Source organism: Ascaphus truei, chromosome 2, assembly GCF_040206685.1.
Source record: "Ascaphus truei isolate aAscTru1 chromosome 2, aAscTru1.hap1, whole genome shotgun sequence".
Lineage (NCBI taxonomy): Eukaryota > Metazoa > Chordata > Amphibia > Anura > Ascaphidae > Ascaphus > Ascaphus truei.
Genome location: NC_134484.1, coordinates 252243079 through 252269283, shown reverse-complemented (window position 1 = coordinate 252269283; position 26205 = coordinate 252243079). Strand labels below are relative to the sequence as shown.

Here is a 26205-nt window from a genome sequence, read left to right as displayed (position 1 = left end):
AGGAGTTGGAGTCTAGGGGTATGAAGAGCTCGGTGGTAAGCCAGTTTTATAACCTTTTTCTTGTACCCCCTTTCAATAAACCGATTCGTCATATCCTTTGCTTGTGTCTTGAATTGTCCTAGCAATAAAAGCAAGCGTCCTGTTTTAAAAGTTCCTGGCGCCCTTTTCAACTTATTCTACACCTCACTACAGCCTTGGCCTTGATCCACTGGAGAAGCCCTAAAAACTGGCTGAGCTAAACTACGTTGAAGCAGGTAGAAATCCTGTTTGCAGTGCAAGAGAGAGACTGATTGCATGTACACCCTATCTTCTGCAGCCGGGTGGGGATAGGGGTGTTACATATATAGATATGTGTGTTTTTTTCTTTAAACAAGCATCAACATTTTAATATATTATATAAACTGTATGTGTATATAACTTACCCGTTTATTACTAGTGCTACAAATAGTTAAGGAATAGTAATAGTGATTAAGGAAATAATTTATATATATATATATATATATATGTATATATATATATATGTATATACACACAGGCGGTCATCGGTTATCCGACATAATGCGTTACTCAAAATGGCGTTGGATAGCGAAACGTTGTAAAGCGAAACACGTTTTCCCATAGGAACACTGTTTAAATAAAAGGTTCCGTTCCTGAAGGCATTTTTAACACTAAAATACACCAAATATTTTATGCAGGCAATAAGATATGCAGCACACACATAAATTATATAGTGTATATACTGTGTTATATATATAATAAATAATATATTATATAGTATAATATAATATTATATAGTATAATATAATATTATATAGTATAATATAATATATACGCTCTTACGACGCTTTGCAACGTTGTTTGTGTATGTGTATATATATATATATATATATATACACACATACACATAAACAACGTTGCAAAGTGTCGTTAGAGCATTGGATAAGCCGTTTTGGCGTTGTAAAAATGAATATAGTTATGCATTGCATAGCGTTGGATAAGCCATTCGTTGTAAAACGAAGCTTTGTAAAACGAGGACTGCCTGTATATATATAACAAAGAATAGTAGCGCCAATAGATATAAAAATAATAGAAGATAAATTAGAACTGTATGAGTCTAAATATAGTAGAGGGAATAACCAACAATATATAATTGAATAAAATAATACTAATCCACTCCTTGATAAATGTCCAGTCCAATAGTTACGCTTGAATGGGTTTAGGGCAGCTTTCAGAGGAAGAACCACATCCACGAAAATCTAAAACACAAAAAGAGAAAGCGCGCAGCCCATAGCGTAAAAAGTGTATAAATTTAATAAAAGAGTTGAGGAGAGGGAAACAAGCTCACTCACAAACTAAATATATATATATCTTAATATATAAAATCGAAAGGTTGGTACTAGCTGCGGTGAATCTGATTGGTCCTCAGCCTCTAGCCAATCAGATTGGTGGGTCTGACGTCACCCAACTGCCACTCTCTTCCCCCTGAGCGCCACACACACTCTCTCTCTGTCTGTCCTCTCCCCCATCCCCGGCGCTCACTCACCTCCCTCCCCGGCGCTCACTTCCCTCCCTCCCCGGCGCTCACTTCCCTCCCCGGCGCTCACTTCCCTCCCTCCCCAGCGGGGGGACAGGCAGTGGGCAGGCAGCCTCCGGAATGACCCCCGCTCCTGGGCGCTCACTTCCCTCCCTCCCCGGCGGGGGGACAGGCAGTGGGCAGGCAGCCTCCGGAAGGACCCCCGCTTCCCGGCGCTCACTTCCCTCCCTCCCCCCCCGGCGCTCACTTCCCTCCCTCCCCCCCCCCCCGGCGCTCCCTTCCCTCCCTGCCCCCCCCCCCCGGCGCTCACTTCCCTCCCTCCCTGGCGGGGGGTCAGGCAGCAGGCAGGCAGCCTCTGGAAGGACCCCCGCTCCCCGACGCTCACTTCCCTCCCGGCGCTCACTTCCCTCCCCGGCGCTCACTTCCCTCCCTCCCCGGCGCTCACTTCCCTCCCTCCCCGGCGCTCACTTCCCTCCCTCCCCGGTGGGGGGACAGGAAGTGGGCAGGCAGCCTCTGGAAGGACTCCCGCTCCCCGGCGCTCACTTCCCTCCCTCCCTGGCGGGGGGACAGCCAGTGGGCAGGCAGCTGCAGGCGCCGAGTGCCTAAGATGGCGGCGCCCGGAAGGACCCCCTTCCTCCCTCGCGGCGCCGAGTGCCTAAGATGGCGGCGCCCGGAAGGAGAGGTGACATATCTGTGTGTGTGTGTCACTGTGTGTGTGTGTGTGTGTGTGTGTGTGTGTGTGTGTGTGTGTGTGTGTGTGTGTGTGTGTGTGTGTGTGTGTGTGTGTGTGTGTGTGTGTGTGTGTGTGTGTGTGTGTGTGTGTGACTGTGTGTGTGTCACAGTGTGTGTGTCACAGTGTGTGTGTGTGTGTCACTGTGTGTGTCTGTGTGTGTCACTGTGTGTGTGTCAGACACTGTAGGGTGGGGACCAGAGCTGCGCATGGGGGGGGGGAGGAGCGGAGAGAGAGGGGGGAGCGGAGAAACATACAGGGGGAGTGGAGAGGAGGGACCCGGAAATTTTAAGCAACCCCGTCCACTGTCCCCCCCCACCCATCCACTGTCCCCCCCACCCGTCTACTGTCCCCCCCCACCCGTCCACTGTCCCCCCCCACCTGTCCACTTTCCACCCCCCCTCCCGTCCACTGCCCCCCCCTCCCGTTTACTGTCCCCCACCCCCTCCCGTCCACTGTCCCCCACCCCCTCCCATCCACTGTCCCCCACCCCCTCCCGTCCACTGTCCCCCCCCCTGTCCACTGCCCATCCCCCCCACCCGTCCACTGTCCATCCGTCCCCCACTGTCTGTCCCCACCCATCCACTGTCCCCCCCACCTGTCCACTGTCTGCCCCCCGCCACCCGTCCACTGTCCGCCCCCCCCACCCAACCACTGTCCCCCCCACCCGTCCACTGTCCCCCCCTCCACCCATCCACTGTCCCCCCCTCCACCCGTCCACTGTCCCCCCCACCCATCCACTGTCCCCCCCACCCGTCCACTGTCCCCCCCCACCCGTCCACTGTCCCCCCCCACCCATCCACTGTCCCCCCCCCACCCATCCACTGCCCCCCCCACCCGTCCACTGTCCCCCCCCCCACCCGTCCACTGTCCCCCACCCATCCACTGCCCCCCCCAAGCTGTCCACTGTCCCCCCTTCCCCCCCCCCCCCTCCTAGCGGGAAATTTAACTCACGGGCAACGCCGGGTCTCTCAGCTAGTGTATATATATATATATATATATATATATATATATATATATATATAAAACACAAAAAAGTGTGGCGCCAAAAAATAATAATATAACTGTGATATAAAAAATTAGATATAACTATAATTAATGAATAAAGAATTGTGTAAGGTGAATAATGTTTAAAAATATTAATATATCTCTTAAACTAATGTGACCTTAGTGCATACTATTATAACACAACCAGTAAAAGTAAACAAAACAGTGCATAAACGTGCTAGCAAAAAGAAAAAAAAAAAAAAACACAAAAATCAAAAAACTCCAACCAGTCCTTCCATAATTAGTCCATGATGATAAGGTTTCTGATGTTGAAAGGGGTCTTTAGGCTGCTCTCACACGGGGTAAACCAACTCCACAGATATCTATAGACAGAAAAAGAGAGAGAGCGCACGCCCCATAGCATAATACTGTATAAAATTTATTAAAACAAGGAAAGGGGATGGGAGGTGGGGGGGGGGGTAGGAATCGCACTCACAAGATGCAAGTAGTTAAAAGGCAATTTGTGATTATATCACCACCATCCGGTTCTGGATACTGGAACACGTCTCCGTGGACTCCTTCTGGGCTGCCAGACACGATCACCAGGGACCAGATGTTGAAAGGCTCCGTTCGCTGTCTGTATAGAGTCCAAAACTCCAGCTCGTACTTCCAATGGCCGCCACTCGTATTCCCGCGCTTGGTGTAGGCTGCTGCGCGTGCGCGGCGGCGTCGTGATGACGTAATCGCGCTCTCAGTACCCTAACGCGTTTCGTCACCTGACCGGTAACTTTCTCAAAGGGTGAGGTGACGAAACGCGTTAGGGTACTGAGAGCGCGATTACGTCATCACGACGACACCGCGCACGCGCAGCAGCCTACACCAAGCGCGGGAATACGAGTGGCGGCCATTGGAAGTGCGAGCTGGAGTTTTGGGCTCTATACAGACAGCGAACGGAGCCTTTCAACATCTGGTCCCTGGTGATCGTGTCTGGCAGCCCAGAAGGAGTCCACGGAGACGTGTTCCAGTATCCAGAACCGGATGGTGGTGATATAATCACAAATTGCCTTTTAACTACTTGCATCTTGTGAGTGCGATTCCTACCCCCCCCCCCCCACCTCCCATCCCCTTTCCTTGTTTTAATACATTTTATACAGTATTATGCTATGGGGCGTGCGCTCTCTCTCTTTTTCTGTCTATATATATATATATATGGGAGAAAAAACTGCGCTTGGTGGTGAAGTGTGTGAAAAATAAATAAATGCAAGTAGTGTAGATGTGCTAAAACATACAGATGGAGGCAGCTCAACAAGGAAAAACCAATTCCTCAAACCAAATTATGAACCAGAAAAAAGTGAGCGCACATACCTATAATATGGTTAATATGTAAACGAATACAATTTAATATTGCACATGCAGAGAGCAGATCAAATGAGAAATAATGATCCTATTACAACAATAGACAAATGCATACAATGACTAAAAGTGACGGAACTCGCTGCAGTGAGGGAGGGGTTAACCAGAGAGGCTTCAGTCAGTGAGCAGATCGAGCCTGAATCCAAACACTGCTGAAAAAGGTATCTTACCGGTCGGTGTCGGGACCCGCTGATGCCAAAGAGGAACACCCCCACGGTGTTCGGCGGGTGATATTTCCCAGCACGACCGACTGGAAGAATCACTTATACCTGTATGCCTGAGGAAGTCAGCCAGAGGGCAGGAAATGCTGGTGTATTCAATAAGGCAATGATAGTTCCGATATGAGCAAACACAGAGGTAACTGATCACGTCTCTGGTGTCCTCCAATGACGCAGCTTCCGACGTGATGACGCAAGTGGTAACACCCTACGCGTTTCGTCTGTAATTCCACAGACTTCCTGACCCCTGATGAAGGGGGAGCGTGGCACTCGTGGTGGTGGTGGTGGAGGGGAAGGGGGAGCGTGGCACTCGTGGCAGTGGGGGGGGGAGCACGGCACTCGTGGTGGGGGAGGGGGGAGCGAGTCACATTATGGCGACCCAGGTGTAAGTGCTAAGCTGCGGTGTCCTGAGGGGGAGAGCAGGGCTGCCAGTAGCATTGATAGCGCAGGTGGAAGTGCTGCTGCCGCCGAGGAGGAGGACAACGGGAGAGAGGAGAGCCCCAGGCAGGTAATTACAATGGGGCCCCCGAGGAGATCAAACCCTCAGTACCTGTCTCATGTGCGACATCCCTTGTCTCCTGTGTGTGTCTGTGAGTGTGTGTATGTCTGAGTGTGTGTGTGTGTGTGTGTGTGTGTGTGTGTGTGTGTGTGTGTGTGTGTGTGTGTGTGTGTGTGTGTGTGTGTGTGTGTGTGTGTGTGTGTCTGTGAGTGTGTCTGTGAGTGTGTGTCTGTGTGTGTGTCTGGGTGTGTGTGTATGTGAGTGTGTGTGTCTGGGAGTGTGAATACACCCACCCAGTCACCCACCCAGTCACACCCTCTGTCACCCTCTCCCTGTCACCCTCTCCCTGTCACCCTCTGTCACCCTCTACCTGTCGCCCTCTGTCACCCTCTCCCTGTCGCCCTCTGTCACCCTCTCCCTGTCGCCTTCTGTCACCCTCTCCCTGTCACCCTCTCCCTTTCACCCTGTCACCCTCTCCCTGTCACCCTCTCCCTTTCACCCTCTGTCACCCTCTCCCTGTCACCCTCTGTCACCCTCTCCCTTTCACCCTCTGTCACCCCTTCCCTGTCACCCTCTCCCTGTCACCCTGTCACCCTGTCACCCTCTCCCTGTCACCCTCTCCCTTTCACCCTGTCACCCTCTCCCTGCCACCCTCTGTCACCCTCTCCCTGTCACCCTCTGTCACCTCTCTCTTTCACCCTCTGTCACCCTCTCCCTGTCACCCTCTGTCACCCTCTCCCTGTCACCCTCACCCTGTCACCATCTCCCTGTCACCCTCTGTCACCCTCTCCCTTTCACCCTCTGTCACCCTTTCCCTGTCACCCTCTGTCACCTCTCCCTGTCGCCCTCTGTCACCCTCTCCCTGTCGCCCTCTGTCACCCTCTCCCTGTCACCCTCTGTCACCCTCTCCCTGTCACCCTCTGCCTCTCTCTCTCTCTCTCTCTCTCTCTCTCTCTCTCTCACACACCCTTTCTCTCTCTCTCTCTCTGTCACCCACACTCTATCTCTCTGTCACCCTTTCTCTCTCTGTCACCCTTTCTCTCTCTATCTCGGTCACCCACACTCTCTCACACTCTGGATCTGGATATCTTATTTACCCTGTATATATACAATACAATAAATAAACTTTTATGTCAAAAACGAATGTTGTTCTTACTAGAAATGTATTAAATTAATTTTTTTACAAGCATGGCTGGGGGCGGGGCTAAGGGCAGAATGGGGGCGGGGCTAATGGCGGAATGGGGAGGGGCTAAGCCGCGAGTAGATTTTTTGGTTCGGCGAGTAGATTTTTGGGTGATTTGTCGACCACTGCCTATGACGATTAGAGAAGTGAAGCCTAAGACCATCTCAGAGGGAGCGGGTAAAATAAAGGTGTGAAACTGTATAAAGAAACTAAGGATTTACTACTCTGCATTTTTTTATTGCTGCAGCAGGGGAAAAAAAAGTAATACGCCCCCAAAACACCTGTTTTTCATTTTCCAATGGCTCAATTAGTGTTAGCTCGGGCAAACAGGGAAGAAAACTCACCAGAACAAGCTGTATAAATGCTGACCGGCAGAAACGCAGGGTAATCTAGGAAAGTGCCCTGCTTTTCCCAGGATGTTTGTCCGATTTTCACTTTTGTAAATAGCCCCCAAACAATGTAGTGTAAAAACATGATCTGAAAACCTTTAGTACATTGAGTTGCACCATTTTTTACCATGTGTGCAATACTTAGGGAAACTAAGGCACAGATGCAATGGGGAATATGTTTCTCTTTTTGGAAAATTTGGTTTAGTTTTTTTGCCCCCAGAGGACTTTAGGAAAAAGACCTCTTAGTGGCAAAGTGCATTTCTTTTTCTTATTGAACCCTTTGGATGCTCCAAGACGTAGTAACTACGTCATAAAGTGTGGTACTCCAGTGTCTCCATGATGTAGTGGTTATTTCATGCCCAGGGAAGGGTTTGTTGTTAAGCTTAGAAAGTCCTGCGTTCCCCTGGAGCGCAGGGTGCGATCTGCCCTGTAGGGAAATGGCCGCCACGATCACGTCACCGGTACTGCGACTCTTCTGGCACTCAGAAATCAACAAGAAACCTCATATGGTGATGCATAGATTATTGGCCATGGTGCTGGAATACTGAATAGGAGAGAACTGTTCTTTCTTGCTATGTTTGAACGGCATGGAGGGCAGGCGCTGTGGCAGCGAAAGGGTTAAGCAAATGTTTTGATGTGATGTTTTTCTTTGCTTTAGGGATCTGGTGCCCCTTTCCCTGTGAAAACAAAGTATATAATGCATACATGCAACGATACATCAGAAAGATGTAATTTGACTAAACTTAAAATGCCTGGAAGAACTGCTTGTAAAACCTGACTTCTTTAATCGCTTGAACATACTGTAAGATGAGATGTAGACCAAGTGAACAGCACAGAAGACAAAGATCTTCGAGGATATTATTACTTATGTAGCACTGCATCTCCCCCCCTTCTCCCCCCCCCCCCTCTCTGGGAGATCGTGCCTAAGCTACAGGTGTTGTGGTGCTTGTTACCTGTGAGGGTCCAGGAGAGATGAGCGTCTGCGATGGTAATGGGAAACAGGACAGGCTTTTGGTGATCCTCATGTTCTTATCTTGGTGTCATCAGTGCCTCCAGTCGCAATAGGATCCAGGGTTCCTGGAGACAGTCTCCACCACAACACACTTCTCTCATACTCCTACCCAATAGACTGTTACTTAGGCAGGAGTACAGTATATAAAAAGGATTCTTTATTTGTGCAGCCACTGCAGTTGGTATTACAGCGTATGCATGGGTTTGTCAGGATAGGTCCTAGACCTCTGAATGGTGCCTGACCTCTTGCAGTCTTGAGGCCTTGTCCTCTGTGCAGATCTTAGGCTGCAGGTCTCTACCCCAGGAGGGTAAGCTCAACTCCACATCTTAACCCCAGGAGGGGGAGACCTTGACTGAATACAATTTGGAACAATTCCTCCCTAAGGCACAAAGGGGGAGGGCACAGAGTTTGCACCATGATTGGCTGTACACAGACTCAGTTCACCTCCACCCCTGTCACTCAGAGAGGCAGCATGAGGGGGGGAGGGTAAACCCACAGGATAGCCTGTCACTGTCTGTAGCCATCAGAACTTACATGACAGGAAGGCAGAAAGATAGTCTGGACCAGCCATGGCTACACTCTCCCCTTAGGTGAAATTCCCATGTCCTCACTGGGATAAAATTTGGGGCACCATCCAGTAACCTGGAGCCTGCAACACAGAAACAGGTTACAGCAGATGTTACGACATTAACGGTAGTACAGTACACCGACATTGCTAACCCATATCATCCACTGTACTGCGATGATGATACAGTATAACAATGCTTCCAATGGGAAGAATGACATAATCCCTATTTATAATACTTGGGATCGGATTTTTTTACCACCCGTCCATCAAACATCTTGGTCCAGATAAAGTACACCTTAGGCGAACTAGGCCTCTGTCTGACTTCCACGCTGTCCTTATAAATGCATGTACCCACTAACCACTCCTCCATAATGGAGCATATTTTGTATTCATTGATGAATATATTCTCAAAAGTTTTAGCCTTGAGATACCCTAAGACAGCCTGTTTAAGCAATTATGACGGTTGTTCTCAATTTCCTCCATGATCAGCTTGGGTACATATTGGAACTCCTACCCGTGAGACTGACGGTACCTGAGTAGTATAGCCCAGTAAGCTCGGCTAAATTGTAATATTTTGTGGCGAGCTCCTTGGCCGGCAGAACCAAAAATCTAGGTTTGCAAAGTTCTACCTACTGTTATAAAATAGAGGGTCCCTTAGGTATTTTTACCCCAAAATAAATTTCTCCCACCCTCTTACGGAGGGAGTACAAAGGTGGATGCTGCAGGGGCAAGACTATTATCCACCACTCGGCTAGGTGTTATGGAGGTCATAGCACAGTCCTGAACAGGGGTGGCATGGGCCGAAACAGTGGGACTAAAGGCCAAGGGGTGAGGCCTAGGAGTGTCCTGGACGAATCGTTTTGGATTGGACTTACCCTTACCCCTATGTGGTAGTATCAGGCTGGACATAGGGGCTGGTGACGGGGTATGGGCAATTGGGACTGGTGAACTGGGCCTATCAATGTCCATGACCAGTCCAAAGTTGTCAGGCTTACCACAGCCCATAGGGAGGGGTAGTGAGGTGATAGCAGGGGTCTGATAACCCCTTCCTCGTAGCGGGGTCTTCTTGGGAACAGAGGTAGTAGTGGACTGTCCCGCACTCACCCCTGAAGGCTTCATCAGAGGTTCTGCAGCTTGTGCAGCCACCATCTTGTCGATGTCATCATGGCTGTCTGGTCTCACAGGATCTCCAGGCAGGCACCGGTCGGGCGGCACAGATGACGTCACGTCCGGCTGTGTCGGAAGTGCATCACCCCGCGGCACACCGAACAAGGCCCCGCATGGCTCCTCGGTCAGGTAGGCCACAGCAGAATCCTGGTAGAAGTAAAATGTAGAAGCCTCACCCATCCGAATGTAGGGGACGTCTTCTGGCTCCACCGGATCCTCTGCAGATGGCTCCTTTACTGCTCCAATGTCTTCCTCGGGTGCTGGGCTCCTCCGGGACTCTGGATTCACCACGGCCTTCTGGGCGATGACTCAGGACTGCGGCAGGAAACGTGTAGGTGAAGATTTCGCCGCAGATCCCAAACGGCTGATGTCATTTTCTTCTGAGGAAGGTAAGGACACCTCCTCCGCGCATGATGTCGGGGCACCCCGCAGTCCATGGTGGCCATTAGCACAGAGCTTGCCCGCTCCTGCACCACCAGGGGAAGTGCACCCAACACTCCCGGGGCAGTCAACTCACCCTCCCTGTTAGCAGCAGGTACAGGTTCCGATCCTGGAACCGTCAGGCACAGCATCATAGTGGGGGTCGTCTCGGGCACCGGTACACTGGAGCTTGGGTAGTAGATAGCAGTGCACACAGGCCCACACGTGGCTCTGCAATGTATAGGTTGGTGCAGGCCACATCTAATGGCAGTAGAGCCCGGTCGTAGGCTGAAATAGGTACCAGCGTAGAAAAGACTGCAGGGGCCACACCATCTGATGTGGAGGCCCGGTCTATTGGCTGGAGTTGGCACAGAGCTGGCAGGCCACATGAACAGGGCCCCGCAGTGCTGGCACCACACATGGGGCTGGCATCGCCCTTAAAGGAGTCTGCAATTTGGGCAGACACAGCGCAGGTGATGTTTGCCATGTATGGTGACAACCAGGTAGCCTCCTGTTAGGTAATAATTGGTTTACTCCAATTCAGACATTCTCTTCTGATCTTTCTTTAGTGAGATAGTGGTGGCAAGAAGGCAAGGTAGTTCCTTCCTTTGGCTCAGCTCCGTGGAAATGAAGTAAGGCAGGGTGTGGTTGACTCCTCCTAGAGTGGGAAACCACCTCCGATTGGCTCTCAGGTATTGCCCACTCCCCTAGGTAGAATATAGGGCAGGGCCACAGCAGAACAAGGAGTGACTTGGCTCTGGCTGAGCCAGTCACAGCGATGAGCGGGGCGTTGGTTTGGTGCCGAACAGCTTGCACTAACTGTTGCAGAAAAGCTTGCATTTAGTTTTGCAAACACATGTGGTCCTGTATTTCTTGCGGGAATGCCATTTTGAGAGCATGTAACATGCGGTAGACTCAATTTTGAGAACACCGCACAGTCCACAGAACAAAAGGTACACATGGCCCCTGGTGACGCCTCAGGGACCCATTCCTTAGTACTGATTTGTATGCAGCATGAAGGGTACACACTCCCTGGATTTCCCGTCAGGGTGCACCCCAACCACTGTTCTGAATTTAGATGAAGGGTTCACGCTCCCTGGTATCATGCCTTCAGCTTACGCCCCAACATAGTCTTTCTTTGGTAAGGGTCTGGGTAACCCCCTCCCTGGTGTCGCCTCAGAGAGAGAAGTTTCCCCCATCCTTAACTCGAATGGGTGCCCTGGGTCCCTGGTGAAGCATCAAGGACCCGGCCCACCTCTTTTGTTGCCCTGCTGCAATGTCCTTAAAAGCCTGCCCTGTTCTGCATCTCAGCAGCGCCTCCATTTGCAGCACTGCTTCCCCCCCCCCCCCGCTTCACCCCCCCCCTCTTGGAGATCTTGCCTAAGCTACAGGTCTTGTGGTGCTTGTTACCTGTGAGGGTCCAGGAGAGATGAGCGTCCGCGATGGTAAGGGGAAATAGGACAGAGGAGACCTTGACTGAATACAATTTGGAACACAAAGCTCAGAGGGGGAGGGCACAGAGTCTGCACCATGATTGGCTGTACACAGACTCAGTTCACCTCCACCCCTGTCACTCAGAGGGGCAGCATGAGGGGGGGTCAACCCACAGGATAGCCTGTCACTGTCTGCAGCTATCAGAACTTACGTGACAGGAAGGCAGAAAGATAGTTTGGACCAGCCATGGCTATACTTACAATATATGCACTTTGTCTCTTTGCAGTGTATTGTTTTACTTCTCAAATTATTATTTTGTAATTATAAAAGCTCACCTCAACTGGGGGGGGGAGGGGGGTGGCCCTAATGCCACAACAGGGACACCTTGGGTCTCACGTTCTGGCACCGGGGGAAAATATCTTCCCGTCGCATCACGAAATGGGCGTAAGGTCAGTACTCTCTCCCATGGCCAATAAAAAGTTCATAAAATTTGTAATGAGTAATAAATACGAATGTAAAAACTTCAACATTTCCTTAATATACTGTATTCCTAATTCTTTTTAAAAAATGTGTATTCTTACTACCTTAATAATGTCAAGATATATTCTATGTTGAACATTTGCCTAAACAACTGCTGCTATGACAAACTGTGTATATTGTGCATAGTTCAAATGATACATTTATGGATTGTTTTGGTAAACATCATTGTTTTTTTTTTTTCTTCTTCCAGTTAACCATATTACTGTAGTTTTTAGAATTAGAACGTTTCCTTATCTTCCACTAATATGGTGTGTGTGTGTGTGTGTGTGTGTGTGTGTGTGTGTGTGTGTGTGTGTGTGTGTGTGTGTGTGTGTGTGTGTGTGTGTGTGTGTGTGTGTGTGTGTGTGTGTGTGTGTGTATGATATCTATATACAGTGCTTGACAAATCACCCAAAAATCTACTCGCCGAACCAAAAAATCTACTCGCCACCTAGCCACGCCCCTAACCCCTCCCCCACCCCAAATGTAAAAAATGGAATAAATTCCTAATAAGAATTGTGTGCGAGTGTGCGACTAGTCTGGATGGGTGCCAGGAAAAAACACCTCGAAGGAGGGAAAAGTGGGGCACTGCGATGGGGTATAGCACAGAGGAAAACGGCACACCAATAATAAAAACTAATTTATTGAGTGACTGCGTGAGACATCCAAAAAACAGGAACAACTAACCACCCACTAGTCTGGGTGGATAACTGACTGACTGACTGACTGCCTGCGTGGGTGACTGACTGACTGTGTGGGTGACTGTGTGGGTGACTGACTGACTGCGTGGGTGACTGACTGACTGCCTGCGTGGGTGACTGACTGCCTGCGTGGGTGACTCTCTCTCCCCGCCAGCCTCTCCCTCTGCTCTCTCCTCACTCCAGCCTATCTCTCTCTGCTCTCCCCACTCCAGCCTATCTCTCTCTCTCTCTCTTTCTGCTCTCTCCCCACTCCAGCCTGTCTCTCTCTCTCTCTGCCCTCTCCCCACTCAGGCCTGTCTCTCTCCTCTCTCCCCACTCCAGCCTGTCTCTCTCTCTGCTCTCCCCACTCCAACCTGTCTCTCTCTGCTCTCTCCCCACTCCAGCCTGTCTCTCTCTCTCTTTCTGCTTTCTCCCCCCTCCAGACTGTCTCTCTCTCTGCTCTCTCCCCACTCCAGCCTGTCCCTCTCCCCCTTCAGGCTGTCCCTCTACCAACCTGTCTCTCTCCCAGCACCAGCCTGTCTCACTCTGCTCTCCCAACTCCAACCTGTCTCCCCCTTGCAACTCAGATCCCCTCCTTGCATTTCAGGCCACTCCCCCCTTGTATCTCTGTCAACCCCCCCACCCCCCTCCATTGCATCTCCGTTCACCCGCCGAACTTCCGGCACAGGGTCTAAACTGGAGGCCGCAGCAATAGCGGAGCTCAGCGCCTGAAGCAGGTAGGGAAGAAATCTGGGACCCGGATAACGGACATGGTGCTGGTGGCGCTGGGATGGCTGGGGCCCGGCCCACCACAGCCTCTTGGCCTGGGATAGCTGCCCCAGCTCTGCAGGGGGTGTTGTGTGCGTCTGTCCCCCTTTCCCCCGGTACCTGCTCCAGTCCCGCTGCCGCTTCCTCATGTCCCCCGCTACTTCCACCTCATGTCCCCGCTGCCATTTTGGCATCAGAAGCACACGCCGCCAAAGAGGGCGGCCACGCCCCCCCTGGACTCGCAACACTCCTCCCTCCCGGGACAAGCAACACTCCTGGTGGCTTCTGCCTATTGTCTGACGGCACCCCCCCCCCTCCCACGCTCCTATAGGATGAGGCTAAGGTGTGGGTGGGGGTGGACACTGCTCGTGCGGCGCACTGCTTCTTTGACATGTTCCGTAGCATCCTGTTGGCAATGCCGCGCGGCCATTTTAATTGCAGTCGGAGAAGGAGGAAAATGCCAAAACGCCGCCGAAACATCTCGCCAGGGGGTAAAATGCAGTCGCCCCGGGTGACCAGGTGACCGCATTTGTCGAAGACTGTCTATATATATATATATCTATATATATATATATATATATACAGTTGTGTGAAAAAGAAAGTACACCCTCTTTGAATTCTATGGTTTTACATATCAGGACATAATAACAATCATCTGTTCCTTAGCAGATCTTAAAATTAGGTAAATACAACCTCAGATGAACAACAACACAAGACATATTACACTGTGTCTTGATTTATTTAACAAAAATTAAAGCCAAAATGGAGAAGCTATGTGTGAAAAACTAAGTATACCTTATGAATCAATAGCTTGTAGAACCACCTTTAGCAGCAATAACTTTGTAACGTTTGCACTGCCCACGAGCAAGACAGGACCCGGTACTGAGGTAGGGAAGTACAGAACCATGCACCCACAGCAGCGGAAGCGTGCCTGGCAGGCGGATTGTCAACGTAGCCGGGTCTGGGTTGGAGAGAGTGGGTTAGTCCAGATAGTTGCCAAGGTCTTGGGATGGAGAGGTCAGAATTGTCAAAGTCCGTTAAGCCGTGGTCTGGGGTTGGAGAGGTCAGAATCGTGGAAGTCCGTATAGCCATGGTCTGGGTTGGAGAGGTTAGCAGAGTCGAGGGTAAGCCGGGGTCAATATCCAGAGGGGTTCAGAAGTCAAGCCGGGTTGGTATACGTAGAATCAAACTGCAGGAAGGAACACAAGACAAGGAGCAAGGCACAATAGACGCAGGAGCTCAAGACTACAACCAGTTATGCTCTGCAAAGCAGGAAGGGAAGTGCAGGGCATTTGTAGCACACAGGAACCAGTAGCAAGGGAGGCGGAGCGGAAGTGTGGCCTCTGCGGAGGCAAGGAATGGCTGCAGCAGACAAGTGGGCTAGATGAGAACTTGCCACGCAGCTGGGGAGCGGTGCACGGCGTCACGTGTGTGCGCCACGCGCGAGAGAAGCACGACGCATCCGAGGGGGCGGAACTAAGCTTCGTGGCACACTAGAAGAGCTACGCGTGTGCGAGCACTCTGTAAGCAGAGCGGGGTGCGCGCACGCGTTGGTCCCAGAGTGGAGGTCTGTGCAGTAACACGTAAGGAGGGAACACATCGCAAAGGACATGTTCCCCAATTCCGTACAAACTTGAAGTAATTGTTTTCTGTATGACTTTATCAGTCTCTCACATCGTTGTGGAGGAATTTTGTCCCACTCTTCTTTACAACGTTGCTTCAGTTCATTGAGGTTTGTGGGCATTTGTTTATGTACAGCTCTCTTAAGGTCCAGCCACAGCCTTTCAATCGGGTTGAGGTCTGGACTTTGACTGGGGAATTGCAACACCTTGATTCTTTTCTTTTTCAGGCATTCTGTTGTAGATTTGCTGGTGTGCTTGGGATCATTGTCCTGTTGCATGAACCAATTTCAGCCAAGCTTTAGCTGTCAGACAGATGGCCTCATATTTGACTCTAGAATACTTTGGTATACAAAGGTGTTAATGGTCGACTCAATGACTGTGAAGTTCCCAGGTCCTGTGGCTGCAAAACAAGCCCAAATCATCACCCCTCCACCACCGTCCTTCACAGTTGGTATGAGGTGTTTGTGCTGATATGCTGTGTTTGGTTTTCGCCAAACGTGGCGCTGTGCAATATGGCCTAACATCTCCACTTTGGTCTTGTCTGTCCAAAGGACATTGTTCCAGAAGTCTTGTGGTTTGTTCAGATCCAACTTTGCAAATCTAAGCCGTGCTGCCATGTTCTTTTTAGAGGAAGAGGCTTTCTCCTGGCAACCCTTCTAAACAAACCATACTTTTTCAGTCTTTTTCTAATTGTACTGTCATGAACTTTAACATTTGAAATGCTAACTGAGGCCTGTAGAGTCTGAGATATAACTCTTGGTTTTTTTTGCAATTTCTCTGAGCATTGCACGGTCTGACCTTGGAGTGAATTTGCTGGGACATCCACTCCTGGGAAGATTGGCAACTGTCTTGAATGTTTTCCACTTTTGAATAATCTTTCTCACTGTAGAATGATGGACTTTAAATTGTTTGGAAATAGCCTTATAACCCTTCCCAGATTGATGGGCAGCAACAATTGCTTCTCTAAGATCATTGCTGATGTCTTTCCTCCTTGGCATTGTGTTAACACACACCTGAATGCTCCAGACCAGCAAACAGCTAAAACTTCGGCTTTTATAGATGTGGTCACACTTGCTGATGATCAATTAATCAAGGGCATTTGATTAGCAGCACCTGTCTTCTACTTAGCATCTTAATTCCTATGGAAGCAGTAAGGGTGTACTTAGTTTTTCACACATAGCTTCTCCATTTTGGCTTTATTTTTGTTAAATAAATCATGACACGGTGTAATATGTCATGTGTTGTTGTTAATCTGATGTTGTATTTACCTAATTTAATGACCTGCTAAAGAACAAATGATTGTTATTAGAATTCAAAGAGGGTGTACTTTCTTTTTCACACAAATATATATATATATATTTGTGTGAAAAAGAAAGTATATATATAAAGTATATATATAAAATGTTTTTGCACGAAATCAGGAGACAGCACTCCGGTAATGTGTATATATAAAGTATGTATTGATGATAAAACAAGACACAATATACCGAAGTACTTTGGAGTGCCGGCTGTCACATTTATTCGATATATATATGTACCCCCGGACCCCCGTTACCTCCGCTGTCAGGGGCAAGGGCGAGTGCCGCCGGAGCCAAGCGGCGGACCCGCCGGCATCTCTAAAGGGTGGGGGCCGAGCAGGGAGCGATCCGGTGCTCCGCGGCAGCCCGACGGTACAGGGCGCCGCCATGTTGTCCTTCGCGCATGCTCAGTACAGCAGCAGTTGCGGAGGCCCTCAGAGAGACTGCGCATGCGCAGTGCAAGGGCGCGAAGAGGTGGCCAATGAGGAGAGGCTATATCAAGAAGTGATAAAGTGCACTAGCACGAAACGCGTAGAAGGGTTGCAGCCCTCTATTTTATGACTTCTCAATAAAGGATTTCGTTTGCCAGACCTGCTCTCCTCACTCATTGCTGTGCGCTGCACACTCTTCTCATTTGGACTTCTTATCCTGATACAGCAGCACGCTTTGGAAGGGAGCCTCTGGGGGATTTAAGTATCGTGAGTACATAACCTGGGGCCAACCCAATGAGGTAGGGGAGAGTGTCTCTGGGCAACCCACCCCAACCTTCAGGGTAATCTTAGAGCCCCCCTATAGGCTTAGTACTGTTACAATCCAATAGTCATTACCCAGTATCTGCTCCCTTCCACTTTAAATATACGGACCAAAGCACTTTTGAGCACCATTACATCACCAAACTATCTTTTTAGACAGGAAAGGTATACAGGGTTATACCAAATAAGTAAAAACGGGAAGGATGTTGATCCAGGAAGTAATCTGATTGCTAATATCAGGAAGGAAATTATTTCCCCCCTTATCAGATATCATTGGATGATATCTCACTGGGTTTTTTTTTTGTTTGCTTTCCTCTGGATCAATATACTGTAAGTACAAATATAGGATAAAGTATTTGTCATCTAAATCTAGCATAGGTTGAAATTGATGTACGTACAGTATGTCTTTTTTTCAACTTCATCTACTATGTAAAAACAGTATTTAGATTAGCCCAGTCCTCTGGCTTTTATCTTTCCTTTGGCCATAACAGTATGTTAGACACAGGCAATGTGGGGATAAGCTCTCTCATGGAGGCCTGGCTTGCTGTTGCAGCCTGGATACACAATTGCTGTATCTAGGTGCTAGCCTAACAACAACCAGAGAGTGTCATCCCTGGGGAGGATACTGGCTGGGTTACATGCCCATGATGTGATGCCTGTCAGTATCGGACCTGCCTGCCCTGTTATGGGACAGGGTTACAAAAGCTGACCCTCTCCCAGATGTCAGGGGCTCTCTTCCCTCCCCCTGTGGGGTGGAAGCACTTACCCTTTATCCCATCAGGTGGTAAAGAAGCTGAGAAGGGGCCTGCATGGCCTCAAGCCCCGTGGTTACTACTTCAGGGAATGTGCCTGTCATTACTACGTGTATGCTGCTAATAAAGACCCGGTTGAATCCATCTGTTGTGGCTACTTGACTGGACCACTATCTGAGTTGCCAGTGCGGAGCATCTTGGCTGCACCAGGATCCTCACCAGCTGGAGGCGCTGTGCTACGAATGATCAGTATTGAGAGCCTGACCTGGTGCCTCCCCATACCATCGCGGAGTTCTCAGGGTGTTTTGTTCAACCTCACATGTATGCACCGCACCAGAATACACAGTAGCTCTATGATCTCACTGAGGTTGGGGGAAAAGGTGCTAAATAAATATTTCTTGAAGGAAAGTCCCAAGAGTGCTGGATATATTTTGGAATTGATGCAAATACTTCCACATCCGTTGCACCTGGATTGGTAACTATATAGAGAAGTGCCTTACCTCACAGAAATCCTTCTACTATATGTATACAGTATGTGTGTGTATGTATGTATATATATATATATATATATATATAAATATATATATATATATATATATATAAAAATATATAAAATTATTATTATTTTCATATAGTTGTCAGTAGTGCAACTGACCCTGATACCAAGAAATTGTAACCCATTTGGACCTTTTTACAATCAGAAATATACTGTACAAAATATATAAAGATATAAAAGAGAATAGTAGAGTTTATAAAATAAACCTATTAAGTGGAACTGTAAGCGTTTGAATGGAAAAGCAGTGTTATTCTGGGCCCCCTAGTACCATCACACGTTACCCACTGCATATATATTGTGAATAGTTTTCTTGTAATCCTCTGTAATGAGCAAATATCTCATTTATTCAAGTGGTCCCATCATTCATTTCCTAGAGGAAAATATGTTACTGGTGGTTTCAGATCAGTCAGTAATACCGCAGTAAGATCATGCGCATTCTACTGTAATTCATCAAAAACCCACATCAGGAGAACATTATGGGTCATTATATCATACGTAGGGCTCTGTGTTTCTTTATGTGTTTTTCTTGAAATAGCATTGGCAGTGTACACAGCCCATTACAGAAACAATATACAATACAGCTAGTTCAAATATAATAGGCCTATCACCACCTTATCTGTGTATAAATAATAGAGGAGACGGTATTTGCCTGTGTCAGGGAAGGCCAGATTCTACTGAGCTACAGTGAGTTAAATAGGGAACAAAAGCTTGAGGACGTCAAACGTCTTTTGAAATTTCATCTTGACATGTCTGCAAACTTTGCAAAAATATTCAGCAATACTTATGGTTCTCTGACTCTTAAAATAATGCATTGATTACATAGATTTAACCCATTAAACATGTTTTTGCTATTGGCTTCTGTTGGTTCTAGGAAAGGAGCGCATCGCGTGACAAAGAGCTTTTATCAGGTTGAAATTGTAATATATTTTTTTATCTCACAGAAGGCCCTCAGCTGGAAGTGAGAAATCAAATCCTTCAAAGAGACACAGAGACCGTCTGAATGCGGAGTTAGACCGGCTGGCTAGTCTCCTGCCCTTTCCACCTGAAATTATCACCAAACTGGACAAACTTTCCATCCTGCGACTCAGCGTCAGCTATCTCCGGGTCAAGAGCTTCTTCCAAGGTAGGCTTAACTTTTCTAAAGCATTACAATATTATATATTACCATAGTGTTTGTCAAGTGGAATTGATGTAGAACAGGGGTGGGCAACTCCAGTCCTCGAGGGCCACCAAAAGGTCAGATTTTAAGGATATCGCTGTTCGGCAACGGTGGCTCAGCCTTTGATTGAGCCACAGATTGAGCCAGCTATGCTGAAGCAGGAATATCCTTAAAACCTGACCTCATTGAGGCCTGGAGTTGCCCACCCATGTTGTAAAACATTTCATTGTTTGATAAATGCATACTGTAAAATGAACAGTTGATTAAAAATAGAATGAAATGCTATATAAAATTATAAAAATATATCCCAATGCTGCATACCATCAAAGGCCAAAATAAAACTAGTGACCAAGCTCAAGTGCAAAACATCTGTCTTAGAGCTGGTCTCCTGGTTCCGTAATTGCACTCGTAGTTGTGGAATGAAGCTTTGATAGACACCAGTTTCAAAGGGGAAGCTAAACAATGACTTATTCAGTGTGTTCACGTGTATGTCCATGCCCAGAATCTGAATATCTGTAATTGATATTGTATGATGTTTTAGAGATTGCAAATGGTTTGTGGAACCTTTGTGAGGGGTATACGTGAACTATTGAGTTTGTTTGTCTTTTTCTTTTCGCACATAGGTTTTGTCATTTTATTACCTACTATTTCTTGTGTTCAATAAAATCTTTGGTACGCAAATGAAAGGTTTCCTAAGATAAAGGTAGCCAGAAGGATGGAGGATACACAGAAGCAGATGACTTATAGAGCGCCAGTTATTTTGTTAGCCCAAAACCAGAAATCCAGCCTTTTAGGGCCAGTCACAAATTAGGCCTGAGCTTATTTCTCCTGCGTTTTACTATATTGGATTAAAATCACCTTATTTCATGGCAATGTAATATCTGCATATATATGTATATATACAGCTCAACCCCATTATAGCGCGATCCGCTATAACGCGGATCCGCTTATAACGCGGTTTGAGCGTGGACCCCGAATTTAAAATAAATAAATACATTTTTTCTAAGTTTTTTTTTTTTTTGCACACACACTGCACACACTCCCTGCACACACTCCCTGCACACAGCACACTCACAGCACACTGCATACATTCACAGCACACTGCATACACTCACAGCACACTGCACACACTCAGAGCACACTGCACAACACACTGCATACACTCACAGCACACTGCACACACTCATAGCACACTGCACTCACACTCACAGCACACTGCACACACACACACACACACACACACACACACACACACACACAGCACACTGACACACACACAGTCTCACACAGTCAACTATACACACACAGAGACACACTGTCTCTTTAAGGCAAGACGGAAGCAGAGACAGGGAGAAGAGCTGCAAGATGCCGGGCCAGGGAACGCTGGGAGAGTTCTCAGCTTTCTCCCTCCGGCGGACGAGGTACCACCACAAAAAATAAATAAATAAATAAATATAAAATTTGGCGGCCATTTTTTTCGTGACCCCGTTGATAACGCGGTGGTCGCGGGTGGCCCCCGAGGACCGCGCTATAACGGGGTTAAGCTATATATACATATATAATATATATATCAACCTATCCGTTACTGGGGAGTCATTAATCCATTGGTGAATCAACAAAGGCTGAAATATGATGAGATGATGACAATGTGTGTGTGCCCTGGGAGATTTTGGAGGGACATAAGAAACATGCAGTATCAGATCTAAATACACTATCAAAAATGGTCAAAAACATAAGCAAGATTAATATACAATTACTGTATGTATGTAATGTTTATCTGTTACGTTTACATTAGTTGTGTCCGTGTGCTTGTACCGTACATGGTGATAAAACAGCATTTCGTCAAATTTTTACAATAAAACGTATAACTTTGTTCATCATACGGCTTATGCTTTGTGTATATGAAAGCTATACACAACTCATGGATGTAGCCAGGGTGATTGCCTTGAGATATTAGGGACTCTTACTACCCCTTCAAATAATACAGTATATGTTTGTAAGGTCATTAGTACTTGACTTTGAATGACTTTCTGTCTCCCCGTTATATAAATGATAACAGTAATAATAGCAAACTAAGGGCCCTTCTCTATCACATATACTCCCTCATCCCTCATTCGAGGTTTCCATGTTTTCTTGACGTTTTCCTGTTTTTCTTTTCCCGCTCCTTTATGCCATCTCTTGGCATTTTCATTTCTTCCTATGCTGGGCTGACATAGCATTATTGCTTCTGCCAAACCGAAGGCTTCTTGGTGGAGCTCCATGTGTAGGTCACACCAAGGTGAAATGTTTCCCGAGCATGGGGAAAAAAGGAGCCTTTTGATTGGTTCTCAGAATATCCCTGATTTATCGACTTTTTTGGACCCTGAGAGACATAGAGATCAAAAAATGTGTGCAAAAAATCTTGTTCACTAACTTCCTCTGGTCTTTTCTTTTTGGTCATTGAGCGATTCATCTAAAAATATTGGTATAAAATACTTGTCCTTCATTGTTGCGGACCCTAATTGTATAAAAAGCAGCAAAACTGGGTTACCAGAACATCATTTTTCAGTCTGGGGGTGATGTAGGACATTTGCGGGTGGGACTTTGACGTGGGGGCAAACTTTTGATGAATAGGGGCATGGTTACGACTGTCTCAGAGATCAGGGTCTCCCAGGAGCGTGAGACTTGACAGGACTGCAGCAGTATTACAGCCACAGCCTAGAGGAAGTCAAAACGGCAACTAATCTATATATGTGACTACATTCTCAACTCAAGGTCAACAGGGTGATAATAGCCCTGAATTAAGGTATTACAGTTGGTCATGGTGATATACAATTTCTTAATTTACATACAAAATATGTATCTGCCCAGCCAGAACCGAAATCACAACATATGCTATTTTCGCACAATTTAGAAATGTATAAACTGTTTAATGATGTATTTGCACATTTTCGATAACACACAATTACCACAATTTAATTAATAAGTCTCTTAAAGCTTAGATTATGCCCTAACACGCCTGAATTCAGAAGGACAATTTCTGGGTTCCAGCACACTTGTTTCAGTGTAAAAAAAAAAAATGATAAGCATAAATCTAATATTTTCTACCTCCATCTTTGTAGGTTTGGAATTTCACATTTTTTTTTTTTAATTAAATCTTGTATTACATACTAAATTTCAAACCATTTAAACATTGAAGTTTTTGTTAATTTTTTGGGGAGTGCTTCCCTTCATTTTAGTAGTACATGGATGTTAGGGAGATATCGGGGATATATATCAGGAAGTGTGTATGATACAGGAAATGAGACAGACTCATACGTTGATACAGTTCACAATATTATTGTAATTAACCTGAAAGTGCATTGTTTATGGTTAGATATTGTTAGCTCTTGGAGTCTTTTGGGATATAATGGATTAAAACTATGGAAACATGGTTTAAGAAATAAAGGTTTGGCAACATTGTGATAGGTATGTCTTGTGCTAGGAACTCTGGAGGCCCACAGAGAAGGCTGGTATTCTTGTAGTCTTTGGAATCAGCCAGGAGGGTGATGGAGAGGTCCTGCAGTTTGGCTTTCTTGGTCTTGTGAATCTGCAGAATCTGTTCATGAGAAGGTTGGTGGGCGAGATTCCTACTGCGGACCTGACACCCCCCCCCCCCTCCCATCTTAACAAGATATCAGATTCCACAGCGTCATTATTCGGCCTTGTCCAAGCTGGGTGGCACATTTTAGTCCAGGGGGCAATCCCAACACACTGGCCCAAGAACCAGGTGGCCCACACACCATATACACAGATGCGCACAGCAGATACATGCACCATACACAGATGCGCACAGCAGATACATGCACCATACACAGATGTGTACAGCAGATACACACATCATACACAGACACACACCAGAACCTTTGAGTCTCCCTTATACAGTATGGTGTCAAAATATTGGGGAGTGCTCACTATTATCCACACTTTCATATGCTGTGTTTAGTTCAAAGTTGATTATGACAGGACAACGTTTCAGTTTATAGATAAGCTTTTCGCAAGCTGAAACGTTGATTAAATAAATTACTATTTTGCATTATTTTTCAAGTCTCAAGAGTGCCTGAATTTGTTTCTACTTTTTGGCTATCCAATTCAGTTTCAGGTGCACCCATGCCAGCTATTCTGGCTGTGTGTGCTGCAAAGTATGTTATGTGTGTGTGTGTATACACATACATTTACTATACACACACATACAATTTACATCCTATACACACATACTGTACATCTATACACGTATTCCTCGATTTACGACGTTCCACTTTCCGTCTGATGCTTTTTCCGACGGCGCATAATGCAGTCCAAAAACTCATTATCTGCCGCCGTTTTCGCGTAACTGATGGAAACCGCCGCCGTTAACATGGGTCCCACTTTCCGACTGTCCCGCATACGACGCGGGTTTGCCGGACGCATTCTGTCGGAAAAGCGAAGACTGCCTGTACACACACACATACATCCTATACACACACACATCATATATTCATCTATACACACACATACACACCATACACACATACATACATACATACAGACAAACACCATATACACATTATACACACACGCATCTATATACACACACGTACATCTATACACATCCACACCATATATACCTCTATACACCCACCATATATGCACGCACGCGTATATACACACACACTTACCTTCCCATTGCCAGCACACTGTAGAGGAGAGGAGTTAGCCTAGGTGAGGGGGAGCTGTAAAGTGAGCTGTATAGCGCCACCTAATGGCAGAGGTTGGTGAGATGCTGCACAGAGATCCTTCTCCTCCCTGCCAGTGACCTGGGCCAAAATATTAAATTCCGACCGGCCCGGGGGGCAATTATCCCCTTACCCCCTTAGCCAGCTTGCCCCTGGTGCTAGGTGATGCAGCTGCCCAAACCAGGAGAAGTGTTGCTGAAGGTTATATGTGTTAAATAAAGGTCTCCTGTTTAGTAAATAGCGCGGCTGTGTCCCTGAAGATATCAGCTTGCAGTATAAGGAAGCTTGATTACAATATATTCATCGGGTGACTGCTCCCTTAGGCCTCGCTTATAGCACTGGCGACGGCGACGCGACCAATGACGTCACCTGTCGCCATTAGCGAAAGTTGCAATTTGGTTTTTAGCGACATCGCTGGCGACAAGGCCAGTGACGTCACGATGGGGGCAGGTAGCGCAATCTGATTGGTTTAGAGACTTCACATGCGGTGACTCTCACATTTACCCGGCTTCATAATTTTTGGTCGCTCCGTCGCCGTCACGCTTACTATAAGCACTTGCGACGGAGTCAATGTATTTGTTTCGGAGCGACGTCGCGTCACCGTCGCGGGCACTATAAGCGCAGCCTTACACTTCCTATTGCTGCTCCACAAATCACATGCTCCTACCTAACGGATAAAATAGGTTAGATGTACCTTGATAAAGGCAGTGTTCAAAATGCCAACCCAGTAGTCATTTTATACACATGGTCTCCAACAACCATAAACTGTGCACAATTAAGACGTTTATATGCTTTCTTTTTTTACTTAACAAATAGATGAGACACTATACAAACAAATGTGGAGTGTTATGAAACGATTCAGTGAAAAAGCAATTTAAAAATGCAACTAAAGCTAAATATTTGGTCAATATTACTACATCCAACACACGCACGGGATTGGGAAAAACATTTTCATGTGAAAATATATAAAGGTTCTTCAAACTAAAATATTCTCTGGCAGCCTGGAATCCATTTGTAGTACTTAATGCCGAAATTATTTATTCCCATATTTACTAAGCCATGTTTATGACCCATTCAGATGAATGTGTTGTAAGATGTCCTAGGGCAACGCACCACTTAGTGTATAGGGCACTTACTGTTTAAATCATTTTAAGCCTTGGGAGTATTTAAAAGGGCAAGTTTTTAGGACAACAGATACCATAGCAACATAGATAGATACCTTCCCCCCCCCCCAACCCCACACCCCGGTGTCAGATTTTTGTCATGTTGTAAAAGTCTCTTTATGGGACACATACATCAATCACCGGCACTGGTTATCGCATCCATTCTGGCGTTAACTCCCACTCAAGTCAATGGGAGTTGACACCGGCGCCTGATGCACATGTCCCTACTGAATGTCCCAGGCACCAAAAGTTAGACTATGTCCAAGGGTGTCCTATTCAGTACTGTATACAAGCATACCCCGTTTAAGGACACTCACTTCAAGTAAACTCGTGTGTAAGGACATATCGCCCAATAGGCAAACGGCAGCTCGCGCATGCGCCTGTCAGCACGTCCTAAACAGCAATACCGGCTCCCTACTTATACCGAAGCTGTGCGCAAGCAGGGAGACTATAAAGCCTGTTACACATGCGTTATTTACATCAGTTATACACGTATATGACGACTGCAGTACAGTACATGCATTAATATGTGGGGAAAAGGTAGTGCTTCACTTTATGTACATTTTCACTTTACATACATGCTCTGGACCCATTGCGTACGTTAATGCGGGGTATGCCTGTATGTAGCGATATAGTTTTCTTTCTATGA

The 26205-nt window shown here is 47.0% G+C and overlaps 1 protein-coding gene across 2 annotated transcripts in view; it reads left to right on the top strand.

Annotated features, from left to right (window-relative positions):
- The window catches only part of AHRR (aryl hydrocarbon receptor repressor), a 313408-nt gene that overhangs the window by 38294 nt on the left and 248909 nt on the right, over window positions 1–26205 (top strand). Inside the window, exon 3 of one of the 2 annotated variants that reach the window (XM_075586044.1) lies at window positions 19446–19624. In XM_075586044.1, the coding sequence (XP_075442159.1) occupies window positions 19446–19624 (179 nt within the window). Of the gene's footprint in view, window positions 1–19442; window positions 19625–26205 lie in introns of both variants that reach the window. The other variant, XM_075586043.1, reaches the window with a different exon arrangement.